Source organism: Bolinopsis microptera, chromosome 8, assembly GCF_026151205.1.
Source record: "Bolinopsis microptera isolate Bmic1 chromosome 8, MBARI_Bmic_1.0, whole genome shotgun sequence".
NCBI lineage: Eukaryota > Metazoa > Ctenophora > Tentaculata > Lobata > Bolinopsidae > Bolinopsis > Bolinopsis microptera.
The window spans coordinates 40,950-64,508 of NC_087079.1; the positions used below are offsets into that span (position 1 = coordinate 40,950).

At 36.7% G+C, this 23,559-nt stretch overlaps 2 protein-coding genes across 2 annotated transcripts; one reads left to right on the top strand and one right to left on the bottom strand.

Annotated features, from left to right (window-relative positions):
- Positions 1-13,098: 13,098 nt before the first annotated feature.
- Positions 13,099-23,061, bottom strand: LOC134819821 (multiple epidermal growth factor-like domains protein 8). Its single transcript, XM_063829969.1, has 12 exons — positions 22,862-23,061; positions 22,614-22,708; positions 22,383-22,452; positions 22,084-22,192; positions 21,831-21,950; positions 21,434-21,569; positions 20,781-20,949; positions 20,389-20,453; positions 20,077-20,215; positions 13,640-13,816; positions 13,327-13,397; positions 13,099-13,110 (listed from the first exon to the last, which is right to left on the bottom strand). Exons 1-12 carry the CDS (start codon positions 23,022-23,024, stop codon positions 13,099-13,101), a joined length of 1,326 nt encoding a protein of 441 aa, XP_063686039.1. The 5' UTR covers positions 23,025-23,061.
- On the top strand, positions 15,293-17,293 carry LOC134820021 (uncharacterized). Its single transcript, XM_063830198.1, has 4 exons — positions 15,293-15,834; positions 16,135-16,353; positions 16,658-16,783; positions 16,936-17,293. The coding sequence occupies exons 1-3, from the start codon at positions 15,378-15,380 to the stop codon at positions 16,747-16,749; spliced, it is 768 nt and encodes a 255-aa protein (XP_063686268.1). The 5' UTR covers positions 15,293-15,377; the 3' UTR covers positions 16,750-16,783; positions 16,936-17,293.
- Positions 23,062-23,559: the final 498 nt, after the last annotated feature.

Below are 23,559 nucleotides of genomic sequence, written 5' to 3' on the forward strand. Positions count from 1 at the left end.
TCTTTACTTGCCATTATTTGCCATTATCTGCTTCGAGCTAGAAATTATCTGAACTGGAAATTATCAGAACGTTTGTAATATTCAAATGTATCTCTTCAACATTTTAGAACGCAGTACTCCACCAGCCTATAACCACCCTGGTCATGGCCAGGTAGTTCACCCGTACTGTTACCAATATTGAATTGGTCTAATGAATGGCAGCACATTAATCATCGGACCTGTTTGCCCCAGTGCCCAGACTAATTTATAACCAGATTAGCTGATTAAGTTACGTCATTCGTCCCTTGATATATTTATATAAATAATATATTTTATAGGATGTTTTTATTGCACTTATTTGCACTAACTAAAATTCAGTTAAAACTGGTGCAGGGATAGAATTTTCGCTCTTTATTGTACAGAATCTATAAGTCTCTTTATCAGTCTGTTTATAGATCAGCCACGAATTTCGCAAGCTAATCTAGGCGAAACCGGTTTGGAAAAGCCAAGTATAATTTCTGCACAATTTCTATATGGAATATGGCTCAAAGAAGGGATCAGAGGGGGTTAAAATTGAGGTCTGAAATGGCTGAAATCTGGCTTTGTTTTGTGTGTTTTCTTCGTTCGAATTAATCAAACATCGTCTAGTGTTTACTATTTTTTGTGAGGGTGACTGTAGTTTGTTCTGACACTTCCTTTTTAATTTCAAGTAAGCGATTAAGGAAATTAATTATCCTGATTGATTGTATCGCTGACAAGTACCAAAACTTTGTGAAACTTTCAAGTCTGCTTGTAAACTTTGATCTCGTTTTCAATAACCTTAAGTCACTTAAAGCTCGTACAAGCCAGCGAGTTTTTACTTTGTTTCATCATCCGAAGCCTAATTAGGCTTTGAACTATAAAGTGCAATAAAAAGGGAACAGCTTGAAAAAGTTTTACAACAAAAAATTGTATTTTGCTTGACGCATCTCAAACACAAGGAAATATTTTCAAAACTAGTTATAAATATAAATTTTTCCTTATCCTGGAAAGTTTTTCTGATCATTGCATTTACGGTCATGGACTACTTCAGGTTGTTGATTTAAATCTTTATTTAAATCAGTACCTCACAGTAGAAGAACAGTTGTTGAGAGTGGGCTCCTTGTTCCTATTGGAATATCGGGCTCTCTCTGAGCAACTGATTGATATTTCATGCCCCCGGGTGAGAGCCAGTGCTCGGGTGCTCCCCATCGGGGCATGCAATATCAATTCTGCTTTCCTGCCAAATTTGGCTCGAAAGTGTGATAATGTGCGATATTGCGTGATAGTGTGTGATACTGTGCGATACTGCGTGACACAGCGTGATACAGCGTGATACAGCGTGATATTGCGTGATACAGCGTGATACAGCGTGATACAGCGTGATACAGCGTGATATTGCGTGATACAGCGTATAGTTGAATCGATGATTTTGATAAAATTGATAGTGAACGATATTTATCATTCAAAGCTTCAAATCACAAGTTAAATTCGTGGACAGGTCGCAATTTGTTTTGACATCTCTGACATCTCTGATGCATATACTGTTAAATATTGCGTGATAGTGTGTGATACTGTGCAATACTGCGTTATACAGCGTGATATTGCGTGATATTGCGTGATATTGCGTGATACAGCGTGATATTGTGCGATATTGCGTGATACTGTGTGATATTGCGTGATAGTGTGTGATACTGTGCGATTATCTAAAACTTTTCAAACAATACATAATTATACAGAATTGAATGCTTCTAAATAAACCCAGTTATAAAAGGAAAAAACCGATATAGCCATAATTTTCACTATCCCAGAATATTGAAACCCAAATTATGTATTAATAAAACAAATATTAATAAAACAAATATTTATTTTTACGGCACAATCAAACAATATCAATAATAAATAAATCAGGGGAGGTTTGAAGAGGTTTCAAGTGCCGAAGGCCACTGCTTATCTTTAGGATTTGAGAGTGACCTGTGCTTGAAACCCCCTCAACCATCCACTACGTCAATATACTAATTACAGTATACAAATATAGAAAAATATTATAATCTTAATATTGAAAGAGGGGTAACCAAAACACGGTAGTGTGCAGTAATACCACACCCGCAATAACATTGGGCCCTAGCAACAATTAATTAATCAATGAATCAAAACATATAATATTGTACTTATAGAAAATATAAAACTCTCAAGGCTCCTTCTCCGAGCTAATGACTCTAAAGTTCCTGATTACATGAACTTTGTCCGGCTCTGCTGTCCTTTTATTGAGTAGCTGGACGACAACATTCTTGTAGGCTATTCTGTCTGCAGCTGATCTATCAGGAGTAATGTAAACAGAACTAAACCCCTCTACATGTCTTAATAACTTAGTCTTGCTCAAGATGGTACGAGCTTGATCTGAGCTTGACAAAGTGAATTTAACTGGTCTGACTCGTTCACTCGTGTCCTTTCCAACTCTATTACATCTCAAAATTTTTGGTTTTTCGTTGAGATGGTCCAACAAAATACCAGATACCTTAGCATCCAGGTTCTCCTCAGTCTCTGGAATCCCAAAGATGATCAGACTTTTACTTCGATCTTCTTCTAGGGCAACCCTTTTCACTGCAGCTTGGATTTTCTTCGGTGCAAAGGCGTTTTTGCACGTGTTTTTCAACAGAGACGAAAAGGTCTTAATCTCTTTCTGAGCTGCACTTTTCACAGTTCCAATCTCGTCATCCTTCTTCAAAGCTAACTTCTCCTGCAGATCACTGATTTTTGCCATATCTTCTTCTTGCTTCGAGAGTAACTTCTCTTGTAGTTCTATGATCTTAGTCGCATCTTCAATTTTTTCTTTCCTGAACACTCTGTTGTCGTCAGCTGTTTCTGTGGCGGATTGTAACAATGGACCACAATAATCGTTCAGCAAACAGCACACTGTCTCTAGCCATTCTGATAACTTCTCTCTAGGCACACTTCTCTGGTTCAGTTTGTCAAATTGCACATCATCGTTGTGTTCGGCACCGATTTTACTTCTAATCTCCTTAAAAATACTGTTAGTTGCCATGTGTATCTGATTTACATACTCCGTAAGGAACTGGCCATTCATAACCATAGCATCATCTATCATATCCAAGTGTTCATTCTGTAGCGGCAAAGGCATCGTACACGTTGTACAGAAAATGTACAAACAATGTATACAAATCTACAAAGCCAGAGAGATAATTCAACGCGCACACAAAACTGCTGATAAGAGAGCTACAATTTAGCAACGAATGTAAAAGTGTAATATCGGTAATCGGTAAAAGTGTAATATCGGTAATCGGATACTGCGTGACACAGCGTGATATTGCGTGATACAGCGTGATACAGCGTGATACAGCGTGATACAGCGTGATACAGCGTGATATTGCGTGATACAGCGTGATACAGCGTGATACAGCGTGATACAGCGCGATATTGTGCGATATTGCGTGATACTGTGCGATATTGCGTGATACTGTGCGATATTGCGTGATACTGTGCGATATTGCGTGATATTGCGTGATAGAGGGACACATTTGAGACCATTTGTAGAATCTTCATAAGACTTGAAAGGTATTAAAGGTATTGAAGGTATTATTTAATCGTTTTAAATAATTAAGCGTGAAAGAAACACTGCTATAATACAGTGCTATAATATACTGATATTCACTTTGCTATAATGCGTCCCCTGGACTAAACTAAATCTTTTAATTTCCTTTTCAAGTAGTGGAAATCCGTCGTTCTGCATAGAAATATGACCAATAAAGAGTAAATATAATTTACCAATGACAAAGTGTTTGTAAACAGTAAATGAAAATGAATATAATATATTGCTGCAATAATTACGAGACTATATGTGAAGGAACAGCTGCTCTTTATTACCAGCAGGTCAGCAGGTCGGCTCCAGGTGAGCTACCACCTTATTGTAAAATGTAGACTGCAGTAAATTTAGTAAATTTCCATACTTAGCACAGAAGCTTTCAACTGGTCCGAAATAACTAACGCAATCCTTCATACTTTTGTCAACTGATGGCAAAATTGGCAAGCATTAACAAACAAGATTTATCATAATTGACTGCGAGGAAGTATAAATGGCTATTGAGTGATGAGTTATCCATTGTAGTTGGTGGGTGGGGGGGGGGGGCAACCCCGTAAGGCTAAACGTTACTTTTCTGGACGTTTTAGAAGATTCTGAGCAACAATGATTTTTTGAAATTTTAGGTTACAATTTCATGTCAAGGTTGGTTTTAAATTTTCGACTAAAACTTTTTTAATTTTTGTTCAAAAGCAACAAAAGCAACACAAATTAAAACTTCTTGCTCTATGGATAGAATTGCATATATAATATGTTAAAAGTTGAAAAAATGCTGAAAAAACAAAATAATAGGTATTTATGGGGTTGCTCCGCCCCCTCCTGATTGGGAAGGAATGTCAAATTATATGATCATTGAGATTTTCTAGAACTGATGACAAAATTGGCAATCATTAACAAACAAGATTTAGCATAATTGACTGCGAGGAAGCTATAAATGGCTATTGATTCATGAATTGTTGTTGTTTAGGATGGCAAATATTAGTAAGATGAGTGAGATTTCTGGTTCTGAATTCTTTTCTATGATTATTTTAGAGTTTTTACTGAAACTTTCGTTATAACGGCCAGGAAGGGGTACCACACGTCCAAATAACCTTTCCCGCCCATTCTCCAGTAGTATGTGGATTAAGAGGCATCATGCCGGTTTGTCGGGGTTTGTCGGGGTTTGTCGGGGTTTGTCGGGGTTTGTCGGGATTTATCAGGGTTTGTCGGGGTTTGTCGGGGTTTGTCAGGGGGGGGGGGGGGCCAAGTGGATATTTGTAGATATTTGTAGAATGTCATCCACTTTTTTCGTGAATTATCCATTGACAATAATCTACAAATATCTACATTTATCTACAAAAAATGTATAGAAATTTGTGTGATTTCTTATCCATTACATGTTTTATCTATTGGATTCCAGAAAGCTTCCAGTAATCATACATGTCATTAAATACGGGTATATGGCCCCCAGAATATAGGTCGTTTTTTGAGCACTTAGAAACAGGTGTTAAAACTACTTCTAAGCATGTTTAGGGCTGTAAATATGTACATAATAACCCTTTAAATGTTTCTTGGGTAGTTGAAAATAATTATTAGGTTTTTAAGTGTACTTTTTTTTCACCTGTAAAAATACCATTTTTTAACAGGGCCCCCAGAATATAGGTCCAAACATCTGTTCCTAAGTTGTTCTAAAATTGTCACAGACAGTTATATGCAGTCAGAATATGTTGCTGAGACTGTATTGATGATGCCAATGGCTCCAGATACTAAATTGAAATGGTTTAGAGTATACTTAATAGCAAAAAATCAAAAACTACGGCCCCCAGAATATAGGTATGCAAAAATCGTCCTCAAATACTCCACCTTCATACATTTTGATGATGCCATCTCTTCAGCATATGTTCTTTAACTGTTTCTCATCACTACCCCACATTCCTTAATGCTCAGGGTGACAGAGAAAATGCAGAATCTTGGTCGCTATTTTTTTTTTAAAACCTATATTCTGGGGGCCATATACCCGTAATGAGTAAAATCTTTAATTTTACTAGTTAAAAAGCTTTCATGCACTCATTTAGTAGGGATCTTAACTAAATACTTAAATAAGATTGAAGGAGTGTCCCTAGATATGATTGAGGGGGGCTGTTTTTATCTGTATCAATACAATGTGCACCTCAATGACTGTAAATCAGACATTTTTGGCCGCCAAATTTTTTTAAAGGCCTAACTCAAAATTCTGTCCCAAAACTTAAGGTCATGAGACAATTCTACGTTGATTCTGAAAATTTCATGTGAAAATATTGAAACCCTATTGAGTTCTATTGTTTTGAGCGAAGTCAGTTTGAGATATGGGCGATTTTGTTCATTTTTTGCGATTATTTGAACACAGAATCCACAGTTAGGTAGATATTGAGCTGATAATCATAGAGAATGTGTAATATATGCTTACCTTCCATATAAAGTTGGTTTCATTCAAAAATATTGATATTTGACCAATTTATGGACCAAAATCGATCAAATTTGGTGCGTATGCCCAAATATGGGCATATGGTTTTTGTTTTTATCCCATAACTCGGCCAATTTTTATCCAATTTTGATAAAACTTGATATGTGGGTTCAGGAGACTAGTAGCTACAAGTAGAGCATCCCAAAGCATGGTTTTGGGCATGTTCAGGGTTTTTGACCAACCTATATTCTGGGGGTCGTATAGACCTATATTCTGGGGGCCCGTAAAATTGTGGTGGCCATAACTTTTTTCCAAATTGTCAGTTTGCAGATGTCTCGATGAAAAGATAGCTTAAAATAATACTTATACTCATACCAGTAGTCTTAATGGCATGTGTTGGACAGATTTTTGTCATGACAATTTTTCGCCATATTTACCCCTCTAGAAAATGACAACATCGTTTAAATCTTTCGCTGTCATGACCAAATATACCAAAATACCTCATGTAGGTCCAAAATTTTTATCCAGAAACATTAGTTACATGTTTTACTCCAACATAGCAGTAACAGATCCCATTAGTATCGCTTATCTTGGTTAGAACTGTATCCACTAACATGACCTATATTTTGGGGGCCACCTATATTCTGGGGGCCATATACCCGTAATTGGTGGTTTAAAAAAGCTATAGTTGTGATGATAATCGAAATAAAACATGAAAATGTGAATACTGTTCAGTGACTGAGCTATAAAGGCCAACGTATGGGTACTGACTTTTGGCCCACCCTGTATATAAATCCTAACCTAATGCTGGAAATGGTTTATTTAATTTATATGGTTTAAATACGGCAGTATTGGAATTGTAATTGTAAAAAATAAACTACTGTATTGCCGCTCATTAGGAAATAAATGCAAATTGGAGTTTCACTGTCTAAATAATTGAAGAAGGAGGAAGTATGAAATGTTTAAGGTTGTTGTAGAGTCCTCTTACTCTCCGAAATCAGTTTTACCATTTACCAATCAGTCAATACTAAAATTATATTCTGCTAAATGACCTGGTGCTCCGTGTAGTAGTAGCTTAGTAGTGCACTACAAGTAAGTTATAATGTGGATAATGATTAATGAGCCTTGCTGGAATAGATAGGAGCGTGCTTCAAGCTTACTAACTTATTTAAAATATGTGCAAACCAACATTTTGCCCATTTATTCCTCAATTTTTAATCTAATGAGAATTGATGGGGTTGTCCCCGCCCCCGCCCCCCCCTCCAGTCACTGGGCACGAGGCCCTGGGGCTTGGGGTATAAAGCATCGGAGTACAAAGCACGGGCCCAATTACCACGTTCTTGGGTCTAACATCTTCGCAGCCAATAATTAGGTGCTGGAACAGGATAACGTTAATCAGTTGTTTCAGTTTAGGTTAAATATTGGGTTAGGGCCGGGGGAATGGGGATCGTTCACATATTATTTCGAAAACCTAACATTTCATGGTTTTACCATTTTAGCCATTTGAGACATAGTGACAGGCGCTTCTGGATTTTACGGAAACCACAAAATGGAATATACAGGGTGTACCGCATAAAGTGTGTATTTTTTCCACTTTAATAGTTTCTGACAAAATTAAGCTTCATTTTGTAAAACTCTACCTACAACCGAAAGTGCACCTTGAAAATTTTAGCAGTAAAATTGGCAAAAACCAAACTAGTTACCTGTCAAAAATTGTCTGGTCGCAAATGAAGGATGCAGCACGGTATTTTGAATATTTGAGCGATCCACTGGAATCATTTAAAAGGTAAACTGTTTCTGACCCCCTGCCGTGCCTTTCAAAACCGTTCCTTAGTTAAATAGTTGAATATTAGCATTACATCGTCAGAATCCTTCGGCTAGTAGTTCTAATGCTGTATAGTGTACAAACTCTTACAACCAGCACAGAAACATCCCAAAACAACTTTACTTATAACATAGCACACTAATTGCAACCAAATCTATAAATTTATTTTATAATAATATAATTTATATAATAATAATAATATATAATAATAACATTATTTATTAATAATATTTTTGATCTCTTCTATCTCCGTAATATAGCTTTGATGGGAAAGATTAGACCTGGGCGTTGTTTTAAGCTATCCTTTGTTTAGAACTTTTATTTAATAATTTATATAAAATAATATTTAATTACAAATATAAACTCAACTGGAAATTGACGTGTGCATGAAGCAACTAACCAGAAAGATAATCACAGTAAGTAAAAAGTAAGTAAAAAGGTCTTCAGAGAACCTGGAAATTCTGAATTAGTTGTAACATTTCCCTTTGCATCACAAAGGCTTTTGTCAACAAAGAAGCTTTTACAAATGTGTATAGCTGAACAGCTTGATGAGCTACGAACCACCCCCTTCATGCCATATAATACGGACCCAATTATGGTTCACTTTGGTTAATTAGTGTTATATAACACTATAATACCTCCGCCACTGAGTAGAACCGGAATGTATTATAACATGAAGACTTTGTTGTAACTTTGTTGTAACTTAGTATGAAAAGCATTAATTAGAAATAAGTTGTAGAATTTTTGGTTGGAATGTGGTTACATTTTAAGACATCATGAAGACAATTTTGTTTCTAATAAATTAGTTATATTTTATGCAGTATCTTTGTAGCAAAGTAGCGGGGTAGTAGAAACTGTGTTCCGTTTCGAACGTCCCATCTAGGCTCACTACTAAAAATGGGGCTCTGTCCGAGAAATTTAAAAATCTCTGATGCCCTGAAATAATAATTATTTATAATTTATACAAGTCTGCGACCCACATGGAATAATATTACTAAAGTATTCCATAATCGATACTTATTACCGCATGAATCAGCAGCTCGTGAAATAAAGCTAACATATTGCACATAAGTTGTCCACGTTATTCTACAATCTACATTCTACATGCGTCATGCGTGTAAAACTGCGAAATCGTACCTCAAAAGTCAAAAGGCTGTGTAGTTATAAGCGTTAAAAGTCCAAATGTAGGAATTTTCGTGTTCAGGCTGGTTCTGAGTGAAGTCCATCAGCTAATTGCGCAACGTTTAAATCTGATGGAGTTTATTTATGATATTAATAGCATTGATTTAGTGAACGCTGAAACTATTCAGTTATATTATTATAGCTGGTAAGCTTTTAGACCCCAGCTAGACGGCACGCTCTTTATCAACAGTAAGGGGCTAGAGAGATGGTAGTGTAAGTACCACAATAAATGGGACTGGCATCTCTCAGGAATAAAAAATATTTTACAATTACCTATAAAAATGTATATTACTGAAATTTTTTCTCACATTCTTACCTCACGCTCTAACCTCACGCTCTAACCCCACACTCTAACCTCACGCTCTAACCTCTCACTCTAACCTCACACTCCAACCTCACGCTCTAACCTCACGCTCTAACCCCACACTCTAACCTCACGCTCTAACCTCACACTCTAACCTCACACTCCAACCTCATGCTTTAACCTCACACTCTAACCTCACGCTCTAACCTCACGCTCTAACCCCAGACTCTAACCTCACGCTCTAACCTCACGCTCTAACCCCACACTCTAACCTCACGCTCTAACCTCACGCTCTAACCTCACACTCCAACCTCACGCTCTAACCCCACACTCTAACTTCACGCTCTAACCCCACACTCTAACTTCACGCTCTAACCTCACACTCTAACCTCGCGCTCTAACCTCACGCTCTAACCTCACGCTCTAACCTCACACTATTGTTAGTAGTTTATTAACACTATCATACTACTTAAAAAAGCATAAAGCACAGTGCAAAGTTCTAACTCAATAGCCTATCACGTGATCCAGTGACCTTTTAAAGCCAATAATCACGTAAACTATAAATTACTCCTCGCAACCAATAGTGGAGAAACAGAAAGTGTATTATATGAAATGAGATAAAATTATTGAAGGTACAAATTGTTAGACCATCTCTTTCAATCATGTAATCATCAGCTAGAACTTACAAATATGAAATGAAATATTAGAGCATATCCTGCTCATATTGATAATCGATATTAAAATATCAATTTATGTCTGAGCGGGGCTGAGTAATACACAGTTTATATATATTTAAATTTAACAAATCTAAACTTTAAGACTTAAGTACAACCGAAGATATTAGAAACTTGACTTTATTTTTATTTTAGTAGTAATAAACCCGCGATAGGATATGTTAATAGGATATGTTAATAGGATATGTTACATAAATTTATATAATGATAATCATATGTTCAAACAATTGCAATATCAATAAATATTATGATGAATCGTTCACCCTAGATTTGAAAATAAAATTAGTCTACACTAAAGCATCAATAATTTATATTATATGTAAATTGATTTTTTTCATTTCTCCGTGTTCCTGTTTATTTTGAATTGAAAATTACTAATAATCTTAATATACTATCAAGGCGTTAGAAATCCAAGTATTTTGTTAACGCACGCACTGAGGGGGGGGGGGTTCTTTACACTTTTTTACACGATACATAAAAAATGGAAAAAGTTTAGTGTCAAAAAGTGTAGTGAACCCCCGCCCCCACCCTCACGCACTAAGTGTGGCAGTGAAATATTGAAAGAAAATGCAGTGAATGCTAAATGCTTTATCGCAGTTTTTATATTTTACTGCATTATCAATCAGAGCGGTAAAGTGAACTGAGCAAGAGAATTGCACATTTGGGATATACTGGCGAAATTAATGAGCACAGTTGATTTTATAAAGTCATCTCCTAGTGCAGTATACACTGACATCTATTAGCTATCCAGAAACCCAGACTTTTGCCAAATTTGTCTGGTCTTGAAAACAAATAGATGCAATTAATTTATTCTTGAGAGTTGAGAACACAATGGGAATAAAAAGCAATCTCTGGATTGGATTTTTAAACCTAGTTTGATTGCATAGCAAAAGTGTGGTAGTCAAGGTGAAGTGTGGTAGTCAGGGTGAAGTGTGGTAGTCAGGGTGAAGTGTGGTAGTCAGGGTGAAGTGGTGGTAGTCAGGGTGAAGTGTGGTAGTCAGGGTGAAGTGTGGTAGTCAGGATGAAGTGTGGTAGTCAGGGTGAAGTGTGGTAGTCAGGGTGAAGTGTGGTAGTCAGGGTGAAGGTGTGGTAGTCAGGGTAAAGTGTGGTAGTCAGGTGAAGTGTGGTAGTCAGGGTGAAGTGTGGTAGTCAGGGTGAAGTGTGGTAGTCAGGGTGAAGTGTGGTAGTCAGGGTGAAGTGTGGTAGTCAGGGATGAAGTGTGGTAGTCAGGTGAAGTGTGGTAGTCAGGGTGAAGTGTGGTAGTCAGGGTGAAGTGTGGTAGTCAGGGTGAAGTGTGGTAGTCAGGGTGAAGTGTGGTAGTCAGGGTGACGTGTGGTAGTCAGGGTGAAGTGTGGTAGTCGGGTGAAGATAAACAAAAGTAGGTATGTTTTGAGAGAGAAGACCTTTCCAGAGCGAGACGTTCTGCCCCATCCCACACTTCAAACTGAGAAACCACCCACGCATATGAACAGTATTATAATTCTTCTGTCAGAGTAACTACCGAGAGATGTTTCGCTCTCCCAAGCACTTCAAATCGGAGTCTTTCTACCCCATCGAAGAGGGAACCCCTCTCCTGATACAAACGAGAAGAGCGACAGCTAAACAGGAAAAAAATCCACGACATGCACTGACCAAAACTAAATCATCCAAATCCTTAGCAAGCCATAGCACTTTTGTGGATTTTGGAGAATTCCGAGTTATTCTGTAAAACGCCCACCAGTGCCCCAATCACCACAAAAGACCGTGCAGTGTATAAACAAAGCCTGTTTTTATTAGATGAGGTAACGTCCTCCTACCACGTACTCCACATCCAGTGAGAACTAAACCGAATTACGGGGTAATGTACGGTGGGTAACCGCGTGGAAATGTAACCGATTCATCCCATGTTTCTTTCTTTTTTTTCGCAACTCTCCTTAGCTTTTCTCTGCTCTTGGGCGTGCTTTGTGCTGTCTTTCTCAAAAGTTTTTCATTCTCTTTTTTTCTTTCAGATCTCTCACCTCAGGTTGACCGCTTTCCTGGACCTTACAGATGTCAAATCGTACTTACAGCCAGGAACAGAAGAAACATTCTCTTTATATAATTTCTTCATCAAACTGATTTGGTCGGATCTTTTACTTCTTCTCTCGTATATTAGTGCCTTCAAAATCATAGTATTCATCAACGTCTCCCTCCACCAATTTGAACCATTTGTATTTGCGTTATTATTCCAATTTGCTATGTCAATTGGTTAAACACTGTTCCACAGTAGGCTTTACTTTTGGTAAATTGGCAACTGTTATTTTTTATTTTTTTATTATATCAGGGCATTATCGACAAATTACACCCGAAGATATTGTTTAAACTACCTAGGAAGGGAGCACCCAATTTTTTCCTCAAAATTAATTTAATCTTTAAAAAAATGAGAACTGCTAATCGGTAATACGTAAAGCTACTAATCATTGTTCCTGTCACAACCCGTGAATCCATGATAGAGGCTGTAACAATGCAGTCTGAAGCTCCACGATGGTCCGTGCACCCTGCTTATCTCCCCATAAACCCTGTAAACCGTCCCAACTAACAAGCTATTCACAGGAACATCTCCTGTCTGTGAGGCTCTCTGCATCCAGAAAGCAGCTACTCTTCCTTATATGGGCATCACGTGGCTACTCTTGCCCTACTGCTCCACGTATCGGGGGTTATCTGGACACTAGAACCCTTACCAGGCTGATAATAACATGCGGGCAGATGTAGACAGGGCTGTTGTCTGGAGATATAGGTAGTATGTCTTCAGTCACACTTGTCAGAACCGCCCCCAGCAGCTTATTTAATATCAGCCTCAGACCAAAGGTCATCAGTGTTCAGTGGTTTGCTTTTCGAGAGCTCCATTGAGGTATGGAGCCGTTAGTTTTATTTCTCAGTTCTTCTATATGGACTGAGTGCGTGGAACTTTTTTGTCTAAAATATGGAGGTTATTTTCTTTTCGGACACATTTAAATTATATTATATCAAGGCGAACTAAATAGTTGTTAGGGCCACGCTTTTTTAACTCGTACGTTTTTATCTGTAGATCTGTGTAGTATTTGTTTAATAAGTTCATGAAAACTTTTGTGATCTATTTCGTTACACGATGTAACATTTAAACGGAAGTAGTTTTTTCTCGAGCCCATTGAGAGTCATATTTACTGTCTAAGCGCAGTAACAATAGGTTTTTGAATAAGAATTTGTTTATTCCACGCCAGCAATCATTCGTCGATAATGCCCATTTTACAAGCTTATATAAGTCACCTTGTTTTTTATACTGAAGAGTAAAACATCCGAACTCTTGTCGTACCGTACATGAGGTATTGGAACAAAACCTGTGTGAGAAACAAGGTTAGTACTTTAGTAGTAGTGTGAGAAACAGTGTTAGTACTTTAGTAGTATCCAGCATATCCACCTGTTTGAGAGGGTTAGTACTTAAGTAGTATTCAGAATATCCATATCCGGCCCCAATTGTAATGTTATCATGGTCCCACCGCTGTGTTCCGGGTTATATTATCCGACATAAAGTTTACAAATGTTAGCATTGATCATAGGCTCTAACAAAATATAAGCTCACCTCCGAACACGACAATACTCCCTGAGTCCTCATCATACACAGCAGAGTGGCCGTACCGTCTTATCTCAGAACACTTGTAGATAGTGGGGGTCACCAGACCCCATACGGGACTCCGGGAGGATAGATCCATGGTGTGAAGTGAGCAGGAATAGTGGTCCGTGTCTCCACCGGTAAGACCTGTCAAGTGATTAGATTATCAATTGGCTGATTAGTAATAAGTATGAGATCGTAAATTTATCGGTAAATTTAAAAAATATATAGAATATTTTGGATTACCGCCCCAAACAATTTAACAAAGACTGTTAATTGTAACCCGCCCTATGATGAATGAAACCCGCTATATGATGAATGTACTACGGCAGACTTTTCTAAAAATACATTTCGTTATAATAATGATAATAATAAAATTTGGTAGCTTAAACACAAACTCTAAGCCCAGTGGATAAACCACAAAACTTATGCTCTATTGTGTGAAACAAAGATACTAGATTAAGATAACTATCAAGGAGTGTATGCATAGGACATAAAAAGTTTTGGAACGAAGATGACATGCTTGTGAAGCGAGCTAACAGTCTAATTGCTAATAAGTTCAAAAAGATCATGACATTAGGTTGCATCCTAAACAGTTTAAGCAAATAACATAAAGTTATTATATTGTCAATTAATCGCTCATGCCATAACTTTTCTTAAACAGGTGAGTTTTTAATAATGTTTTGAACAGATCAACATCGGAACAAGTCTTAATTTCAATTGGTAGTTGGTTCCAGATTTTCGGAGCAACAGTCTGAAACGCTCTTGGGTGTGATCTTGTAGATCCGACGGGTAGGTGTAAGGAGGAAGTTCTTCTGCTACTCGAACTAACAAATGTTACTAGATCACACAGATATGCAGGAGCAACACCATTGACTGCTTTGAAAATCAGTAAGCATAACTTAAACTCAATCCTCTCCTTCACCTTGAGCCAATGAAGGGATTTGAGCTTCTCCTCGACTGAGTCTCTCTTCTTTAATCAAAAAACCAGACGGCATGCTCGGTTCTGAATGTTCTGCAGCTGCGTAATTGAGGCTTGACTACAACCATAGTAAAGTGCATTGCAGTAGTCAAGCGATGAGATTACAATTGCTTGAGTCAGTGTTCCCATCTGTTTGGTTGTGAGGAATGTTTTCATCTTAGCAAGGTCTCTTAGTTTCAGAAAACACGATGTTTTAAGTTGCTTGATTTGCTCACCAAAGTGAGCAAATGATTGGTCCTCTTCTTGTTAATTTAAACAGACAAGTAACAATTAAACAATTAGGGTTTAAATTAAAATAACAAACTTATTAATAAATGATCAGTATTCACTATTCAGTAATCTTAAAGCAGGATCATGTTTTTGCAACTCCTAACAGCCCTGCTAGCCCTCCATTGCAGCATCCCCACTATATCGGCATCAGAGAGATCCTTAACAAAGGCACTGCAGTTCGGTACCACCCTTGGTGACTACGTAGAGTTTTCACCTGATATGAGCCAAGTCAAAGACTCCCTAACGGTGTGTTCATGGGTAAAGAAACAGCTGACTGGCCCCTTCAGATCCTGGTTTAGCTACAAAACGTCAACATACATTTGGGAGATCCTAATATCAGATGGTGGTTACTACAACCGGATTCACAACATCAACAACGACCTGAGAAGTGCTGTTACAGTACCCCTCAACACGTGGACTCATCAATGTCAAAGTTGGTCAACAAGCACTGGGACAATGAAGACCTACTATAATGGTACTCTGATAGGGTCTAAAGGTAATTGGAACTCAGATCCATTAGAAGAGGGGGGTGTCATCACTCTGGGACAAGAAGCTGCCACCCCACTTCAAGTAGAAGTATTCGGTGGGCAGCTGATGAAACTAGATATATTTGGAAAAGTGCTCAGTTCAGAAGAAATTGCAGAGTTATACAACGCTGGGAGATGTTCAGATGTAGAAAAGAAGCACCAGGAAGTCAGGTTCATCACCTGGGAGAGCATCTTGAGTCAGGACAGAACTGGTAATGTCACAGAAGTGAATCCTGGGTGTCCTGCTGAAGAAGAAGAGGAGGAAGAAAAGGATGATTGTGAGTGTACTCACAGTATTTGGGACATACTGTATGATCAGACCTACTTTAACCAAACACTGACAACAGAGAAACTGACCGAGCTAAAATCCACTTGGAACATGTTGGGTAAGTAAGCAAGTTGGGTTTGCTATTATCTTAATATGTACAGCGATTTTTAATAATCTTTAGAAGGAAACTATTTCATTAACAAATGTTTTAATTCTGAAAGGGGGAGGGGTGATGGACACTTTTTTTGACACGTGACAGTGGTAACCAGTTTTGTCTGGATATGCTGGAACCTGATTGATTAATTTATCTGTCACGTGTCAAAATAAATGTTATTCGCCTCTTCACCTGTTTAAAAATCCATAACACGTTAAACAATTCTCATGTTTAAATAAACATTAATATATAATTTGTTTGCAGAACATTTCGTCGGGACACCGATCACAGAAAACATCGTATCTCATTACAAAGTCTTCCATCCTATGCCTGCAGAGCTAGAGGAAGAGAACGAAGAAAAAGAAGAGGGAGATTGTGAGTGTTCCCACAGTATTTGGGACATGCTAAATGATCAGACCTACTTCAACCAAACACTCACCACCGAGAAACTTACCGAGCTAAATGCTAACTGGAACATGTTGGGTAAGTAAATAATTACCATGAGTAGGTTTAGTTCATGTCTTAATATATTTTTAGAGATTTTCCTTCGTTCTGGTTAGACTACGACTGGATACTGGTGCAGGGGAGGTTAACCGTATTTGTTGTGACACGTGATAGAAAGTCTTGTTTGATTGGCTAATTATACTGGAAGCTGACTGGTTAATTACTGGCACGTGTCATAGTAAATAGAGTTCAAATCCGGTCTTCCTGACCGTGTCTAGATATATTGAACGCGAACAATTTTTCTTGTACCCTAGAAATAAACTAATAATAAGTTTACTTGCAGATTATTTCGTCGGCACACCGATCACGGAGAATATCATAGCTTATTTTAAGGCTTACCATCCTATGCCGGCAGAGAAAGATGACAGCAGCTAGAGGAAAGAAATCAAGGGGGAAGATTAACTCATCGGTACGTTGATTTTAATAACAGCACAATAACTTATTATTAACTAGGTTTGCTGATTAGACATTTTAAGATTATTAATTACTATCAATATTATTGGTTATCCCTCCGTCTCCGGCCGGTAAAATGTATGATATTACTAATCAACTTCTCTTCAGGTCCTACTACAAAGTACACTGTTCTCCTTACAGCTGCTTGGTTACTAATTTGGAGACGAGGATCTAATTTTTCTGATACGTATCATGGGATTAGTCTGATGTCAGAGCTTTTGTTGCCTTAATGTTGCCTTAATGTTGCCTTAATGTTGTCTTAATGTTGTCTTATCGTTTGTTGTCTTATTGGTGTTTGTTGCGTTAACGTTGGCTTAATGTTGTCTTATTGTTGTCTTAATATTGTCTTATTGTTGTCTTAATGTTGTCTTAATGTCCCATCGGTGTTTGTTCAAGTGGCCGAGCTTTTTGAACCCATTTCCATTATAACAGTAACCCGTTTTAGAACATTCTTAATAATTATCATTAGAATAGTTATACGGGTATATGGCCCCCAGAATATAGGTGGCCCCCAAAATATAGGTCATGTTAGTGGATACAGTTCTAACCAAGATAAGCGATACTAATGGGATCTGTTACTGCTAGGTTGGAGTAAAACATGTAAATTATGTTTCTGGATAAAAATTTTGGACCTACATGAGGTATTTTGGTATAGTTGGTCATGACAGCGAAAGATTTAAACGATGTTGTCATTTTCTAGAGGGGTAAATATGGCGAAAAATTGTCATGACAAAAATCTGTCCAACACATGCCATTAAGACTACTGGTATGAGTATAAGTATTATTTTAAGCTATCTTTTCATCGAGACATCTGCAAACTGACAATTTGGAAAAAAGTTATGGCCACCACAATTTTACGGGCCCCCAGAATATAGGTCTATACGACCCCCAGAATATAGGTTGGTCAAAAACCCTGAACATGCCCAAAACCATGCTTTGGGATGCTCTACTTGTAGCTACTAGTCTCCTGAACCCACGTATCAAGTTTTATCAAAATTGGATAAAAATTGGCCGAGTTATGGGATAAAAACAAAAACCATATGCCCATATTTGGGCATACGCACCAAATTTGATCGATTTTGGTCCATAAATTGGTCAAATATCAATATTTTTGAATGAAACCAACTTTATATGGAAGGTAAGCATATATTACACATTCTCTATGATTATCAGCTCAATATCTACCTAACTGTGGATTCTGTGTTCAAATAATCGCAAAAAATGAACAAAATCGCCCATATCTCAAACTGACTTCGCTCAAAACAATAGAACTCAATAGGGTTTCAATATTTTCACATGAAATTTTCAGAATCAACGTAGAATTGTCTCATGACCTTAAGTTTTGGGACAGAATTTTGAGTTAGGCCTTTAAAAAAATTTGGCGGCCAAAAATGTCTGATGTACAGTCATTGAGGTGCACATTGTATTGATACAGATAAAAACAGCCCCCCTCAATCATATCTAGGGACACTCCTTCAATCTTATTTAAGTATTTAGTTAAGATCCCTACTAAATGAGTGCATGAAAGCTTTTTAACAAGTAAAATTAAAGATTTTACTCATCACGGGTATATGGCCCCCAGAATATAGGTTTTAAAAAAAAATAACGACCAAGATTCTGCATTTTCTCTGTCACCCTGAGCATTAAGGAATGTGGGGTAGTGATGAGAAACAGTTAAAGAACATATGCTGAAGAGATGGTATCATCAAAATGTATGAAGGTGGAGTATTTGAGGACGATTTTTGCATACCTATATTCTGGGGGCCGTAGTTTTTGATTTTTTGCTATTAAGTATACTCTAAACCATTTCAATTTAGTATCTGGAGCCATTGGCATCATCAATACAGTCTCAGCAACATATTCTGACTGCATATAACTGTCTGTGACAATTTTAGAACAACTTAGGAACAGATGTTTGGACCTATATTCTGGGGGCCCTGTTAAAAAATGGTATTTTTACAGGTGAAAAAAAAGTACACTTAAAAACCTAATAATTATTTTCAACTACCCAAGAAACATTTAAAGGGTTATTATGTACATATTTACACCCCTAAACATGCTTAGAAGTAGTTTTAACACCTGTTTCTAAGTGCTCAAAAAACGACCTATATTCTGGGGGTCATATACCCGTACTGACCCTATATTTTTGAACAATAATTTTACTATCAATTATTGGCATTTTGATGTCAGGAATTTGTTTTACCAACCGATTGTCATTGCAGTAACTAATTTTAGAACATTTTGAACATCAATTTATTGACCCCTATAATACTATTCAGTTGAGTGCCATTTTAGAACATTTTTGATACGTAATTATTTTAATAATGACTCTTATTTGATTTAGAGCTAATTTTAGCTAATACTAGTATCTACTATCAACGTATCATAAATATAAAATAAAGATACGTTTTAAAAAATTTGAATCTTAGTCTTACATTTAAAGTATGGTTAGTGAATTTATTTACGATTTATTTACGATAATAATTATTTACGATAATTTATTACGATAATAATATGTTATAGGGAACTTAGAGATTTTTCAACATGAATGCTTTCATCAATTGTGATTTGAAACGATTTAAATTTTATTCGAAATCGTATCTTTAATTGGTTCAAATATATAACTGGGTTAAATGGGGGTCAGAAATGAGATCGGTGGCAGATAATTCAACTTTATCTCGGAAAAAAATATTTGTGCGGCCAACACTAGCTTCCAGCATTATATTCATGGAAATAATGTAATATTATGTTTTCTACAAGGGAAGGTGTCCCAAAAAGTGATCAGTTTTAATAACTCGGAAACAGTTATGAAATAATTATGACAGGGTTACGACATGCAGTCGAATCCCTGTGCCACAACCAAAAACCAAATCGTATTTACATATTTTACAACCATGCCATAACTGTGTCACAACATGGTTATGAAATGGTTAAATAAAGTTTACCCAGCCAAGAGGGAGACATCTTCAACATTTAAATTTAAAAGTTTAAATGTTATTATTGAATGGAAAAAATACTACAATTCTGTTGGATTTGTCCAAATAAATGCTAAGATTACTTTTACTTCTTTTCTCTTGAACAGACAGGAATTAAGTGACACGATATTGTGAGAACAAAAAGTTAATATAACCCTGACCATAATAACTTAATTGACAATAATCTTTGATGAATCCCCCTCCCCCTTTTTCAACAACGCCCAAAAGGCAAAAACTTCAAGACCCCCCTGCCCCACAGCAATTTTGAACATACCTCCGAAAAGGTAAACGTTGCCAGCTGGCACCACAGTGGTTGTGTGCCCGGTAACCGGTACTGGAAGAGACGGGTACTGGTACCAGCACGAGTCTGACGTGTTGTACAGCCAACAGTCGCCTCCGATAGTCGTTGTGCTCTGATGTATAATTGTAGACAATTTTTTCGATAATTTTTCTTAATTATATCTAGCCATAAATAATAATGGAGACCGCGACCGTGTACACTGCACAGCATAATTTTGTTTAAAAATCTGACTGTAATAAAAATGTGCGCTATTTCAGTATTTCTTAGACAATTCGAATAATTCACCTTGAAGAATCCGCCACAATACAGGATACTATCACCAAACACTGCTGAACTGTGCATATAGCGTCCTGATGTTGAAATACTGTTATTTTGAATAAAATCTAATTTCACGTCTTTTATTAAAACAACAAAGAGTCTATCTCTCTAAAAAGTAATAAGTGTACCAACTAGCGGGGTACACTTAGTTTTCTTGTTGAGAAGTTTTCTTGCTGCTTTTAAACAATAGTCACAAATACATCTTGTTTTACTGTAAAATCATAGTGCAACAGTAATGTAAAAGTAGTGCAGTAGTAATGTAAAAGTTGTGTTTAAGTGAACACTTTGACTGGGGAGATAATAATAGCATGATATGATTTATTGATAAAACATAATATTTTAACTGTAAATTTACACACCTCCAGGTAGCGATGAAGAGGCAGGACTAATCGGGACATCAGACCAGTCACCGGACACCACGTGCAGTCTCTTGAAGCTGTACAGGACCAGGTTTAGATCGTACCCTCCAAAAACGTACAGGTAGTCTCCGATAACATCAGCCGTGTGACCTTGTCTTGGTAACATTCTCTGCAACAAGTTGTGATCTATTTATTGTGCTAAAGGAACGTTTGGATAAGCGAGATTTTAACCTTTCGAGACCCTCAATAGGCGAGATTTTTTAAAAGGTTTTTCAAAAGGTTAAAACCTTTTGAGACCCTCACCTCCCCTTCCCTTCCCTTGTCCGTTTTACATGTTATTAGGTGTAGAGATAACAAGCTTTTCCAAACCATCTCCACCCCTAGCTTACGTAATATGTGACCGATCACTCTGCCGTTTTCTGACAAAATTGCTTAAATTTGAGGTTTTTAAAGTTTTAAACTCTTTTGTCAATTTCCCCACTAACGGTATAAATTTATAGAATGGACAGGAATTTTTCAAGGAATTAAACTTAACACAAAACATTCATGAGACACAGACAATAATTCTCAGTAAAACACTCTAATATACAGTAACTATAGAATAAATCCAAAGTAATTCCAAAAGCTCAGAGATTTGATGAAAGAAAACCAACCTTGGCTTGATCCCAGCTGAGGATAGACTGTCTACTCTCTGGCTGTACTAAACTAAACCAACTATTGTAAGGGGGCTCCTCAGCTTTAGAGATCAACTTGATGTTGCACTTCCAGCCAAAATATCCTTCATTACACCTGTATAGATAGAAACGTAGTTATATATCATCGTAGATTGTAGACATCATATTGAATAAGCAGAATAATGACCATACAAATATTCGACTATACTTGGAAAAGAGAGGACTTATGAAAATCAATCAGTCAAAAGGTAGTAATAAAATTCATAGAACACTTCCGGATTTCAGATTATAAAATTGAATGTTTGACAAGAGGTATTATATACCCAATAACAAATCCTTGTTCCAACAACTACAAACGAATGAAATAGTGAAGAACCTGCATTTGTTGAGGAGTGTATCCAGCTGGCCGTGTGACCCACAATCTAGTGCTCCCTTATCACACTTGTCTCCATACCAGCCAGTATTACATGTGCACTTGTTGGAGTTCGGATTACACCTAAGATGTTGGTTTTAAGGAACAGAGACGGTTATCTAAATAGTATGATATTATCATTTACCTCAGCCATGAAATTTATTATGCTGTATAATATTATGGTAGGACTATAATATTATCTCAATACTGTTCCTACCTTCCATTGCTTCCAGTACAGTTGTTAGGACAGATAGTGACACTAAAAGTAGCTTTAAACCCCCTGAACACTCTATCTGCATCACTAGTCAAGTGTATGTACATTTGTCCTGAGGTGTTTAGTCAAAATCTACTGGGCTCACAAACACCTGTTCAAATTTCACACTTTTATCTAAAATATTGTCTCTCTGTTATATTATACCTATTTACAGTGCTGTAAAATTTACAAAATGTTCATACTATTTGAACAATTATTAAAAATGAACTATTTATTTGTCCTGCCAATTATAATGTTCAAACCTGTATCAGAGACAATGTCTTCCATGGAACGTAAATTTCCACTTATGGCAGCCAATTGTAATCTGTTATCCTGTAAATATGTACTGAATAGGGAAGATAAAATAGCACAAATTAATATAACAATCTATGCTCACAAAAAAAGTGAAGCAACACACAGAAATGAAAAACCAGTCCAGGAAAAAAACAATTAACTGATATAAATTTAAGATGTACCTAGGCTCACAGACTTACCTCATCATTATTGTTGTATACTGACACGTAGTCATATAAGCACTCGGTTAGAAAGGCAGGAAACTTTAATTCTATGAAATTTCCACCAACAGGCACTGGAGTTAACTAAGGTTAAGATAATGCAATCTCAAAAAAAATCAATTATTTGAATTAGCATAACAATCAGCAAATTTTGTATAGAGAAACAATTAATAATTGAGGGAAAGAGTGCAACAAATAAAAATGCTTTCAAACTTTCAAACCATTACCTTTTATCAGCCATTCATACTCTTGATTTTTCAGATATTTGTTCCCTGGATTACTAGTTATGTTTCCAGACCACTTGTCAAAAATGACTTTTCTTGGGCTTCCATCAAAAGAAATAACCAATGATAGCAAGACAGCAATCACCAAATATAATCTATCTACCATTGATGATGAAATAGAATATACTGTTCTGCAACTGACATTGCCTGATTAAATGTGGGACTTATAATGAGGTTGTTACTGCTGCTTGTGATGAACATACCAACTTGTCATTGAAAGATAAACTTTTAAATGATTTAAATAATAGTAATGATAATAATTTAAACTTATAGATTATAGTGGCACAGCAACTTAAAGTGCACAAGTGTGCCACAAAAACAAGTCAGGATACAAGAAAACCTGAAAAGCAATCCACATAATATATATAGGTTCCAAACCATGGAAAATTGATACTTGATACATTATATTACAAGGTAAAGGGTATGTGCACTTAACAGTAGAAACATTGAAAAAATATTAGATTAATTAATATCATAAGCACTTTTAAAAAGAAACTTTTTCAGATACACTTTAAAAGAGTCCAGTGACATGCAATTCTTAATTCCAAGAGGCAGCTCATTCCATAATTTATTACTGTGATAATTTTTAACATCACAAAAAATTAAGCAACTTTCCCCACTTCATATAACCACACCTGATT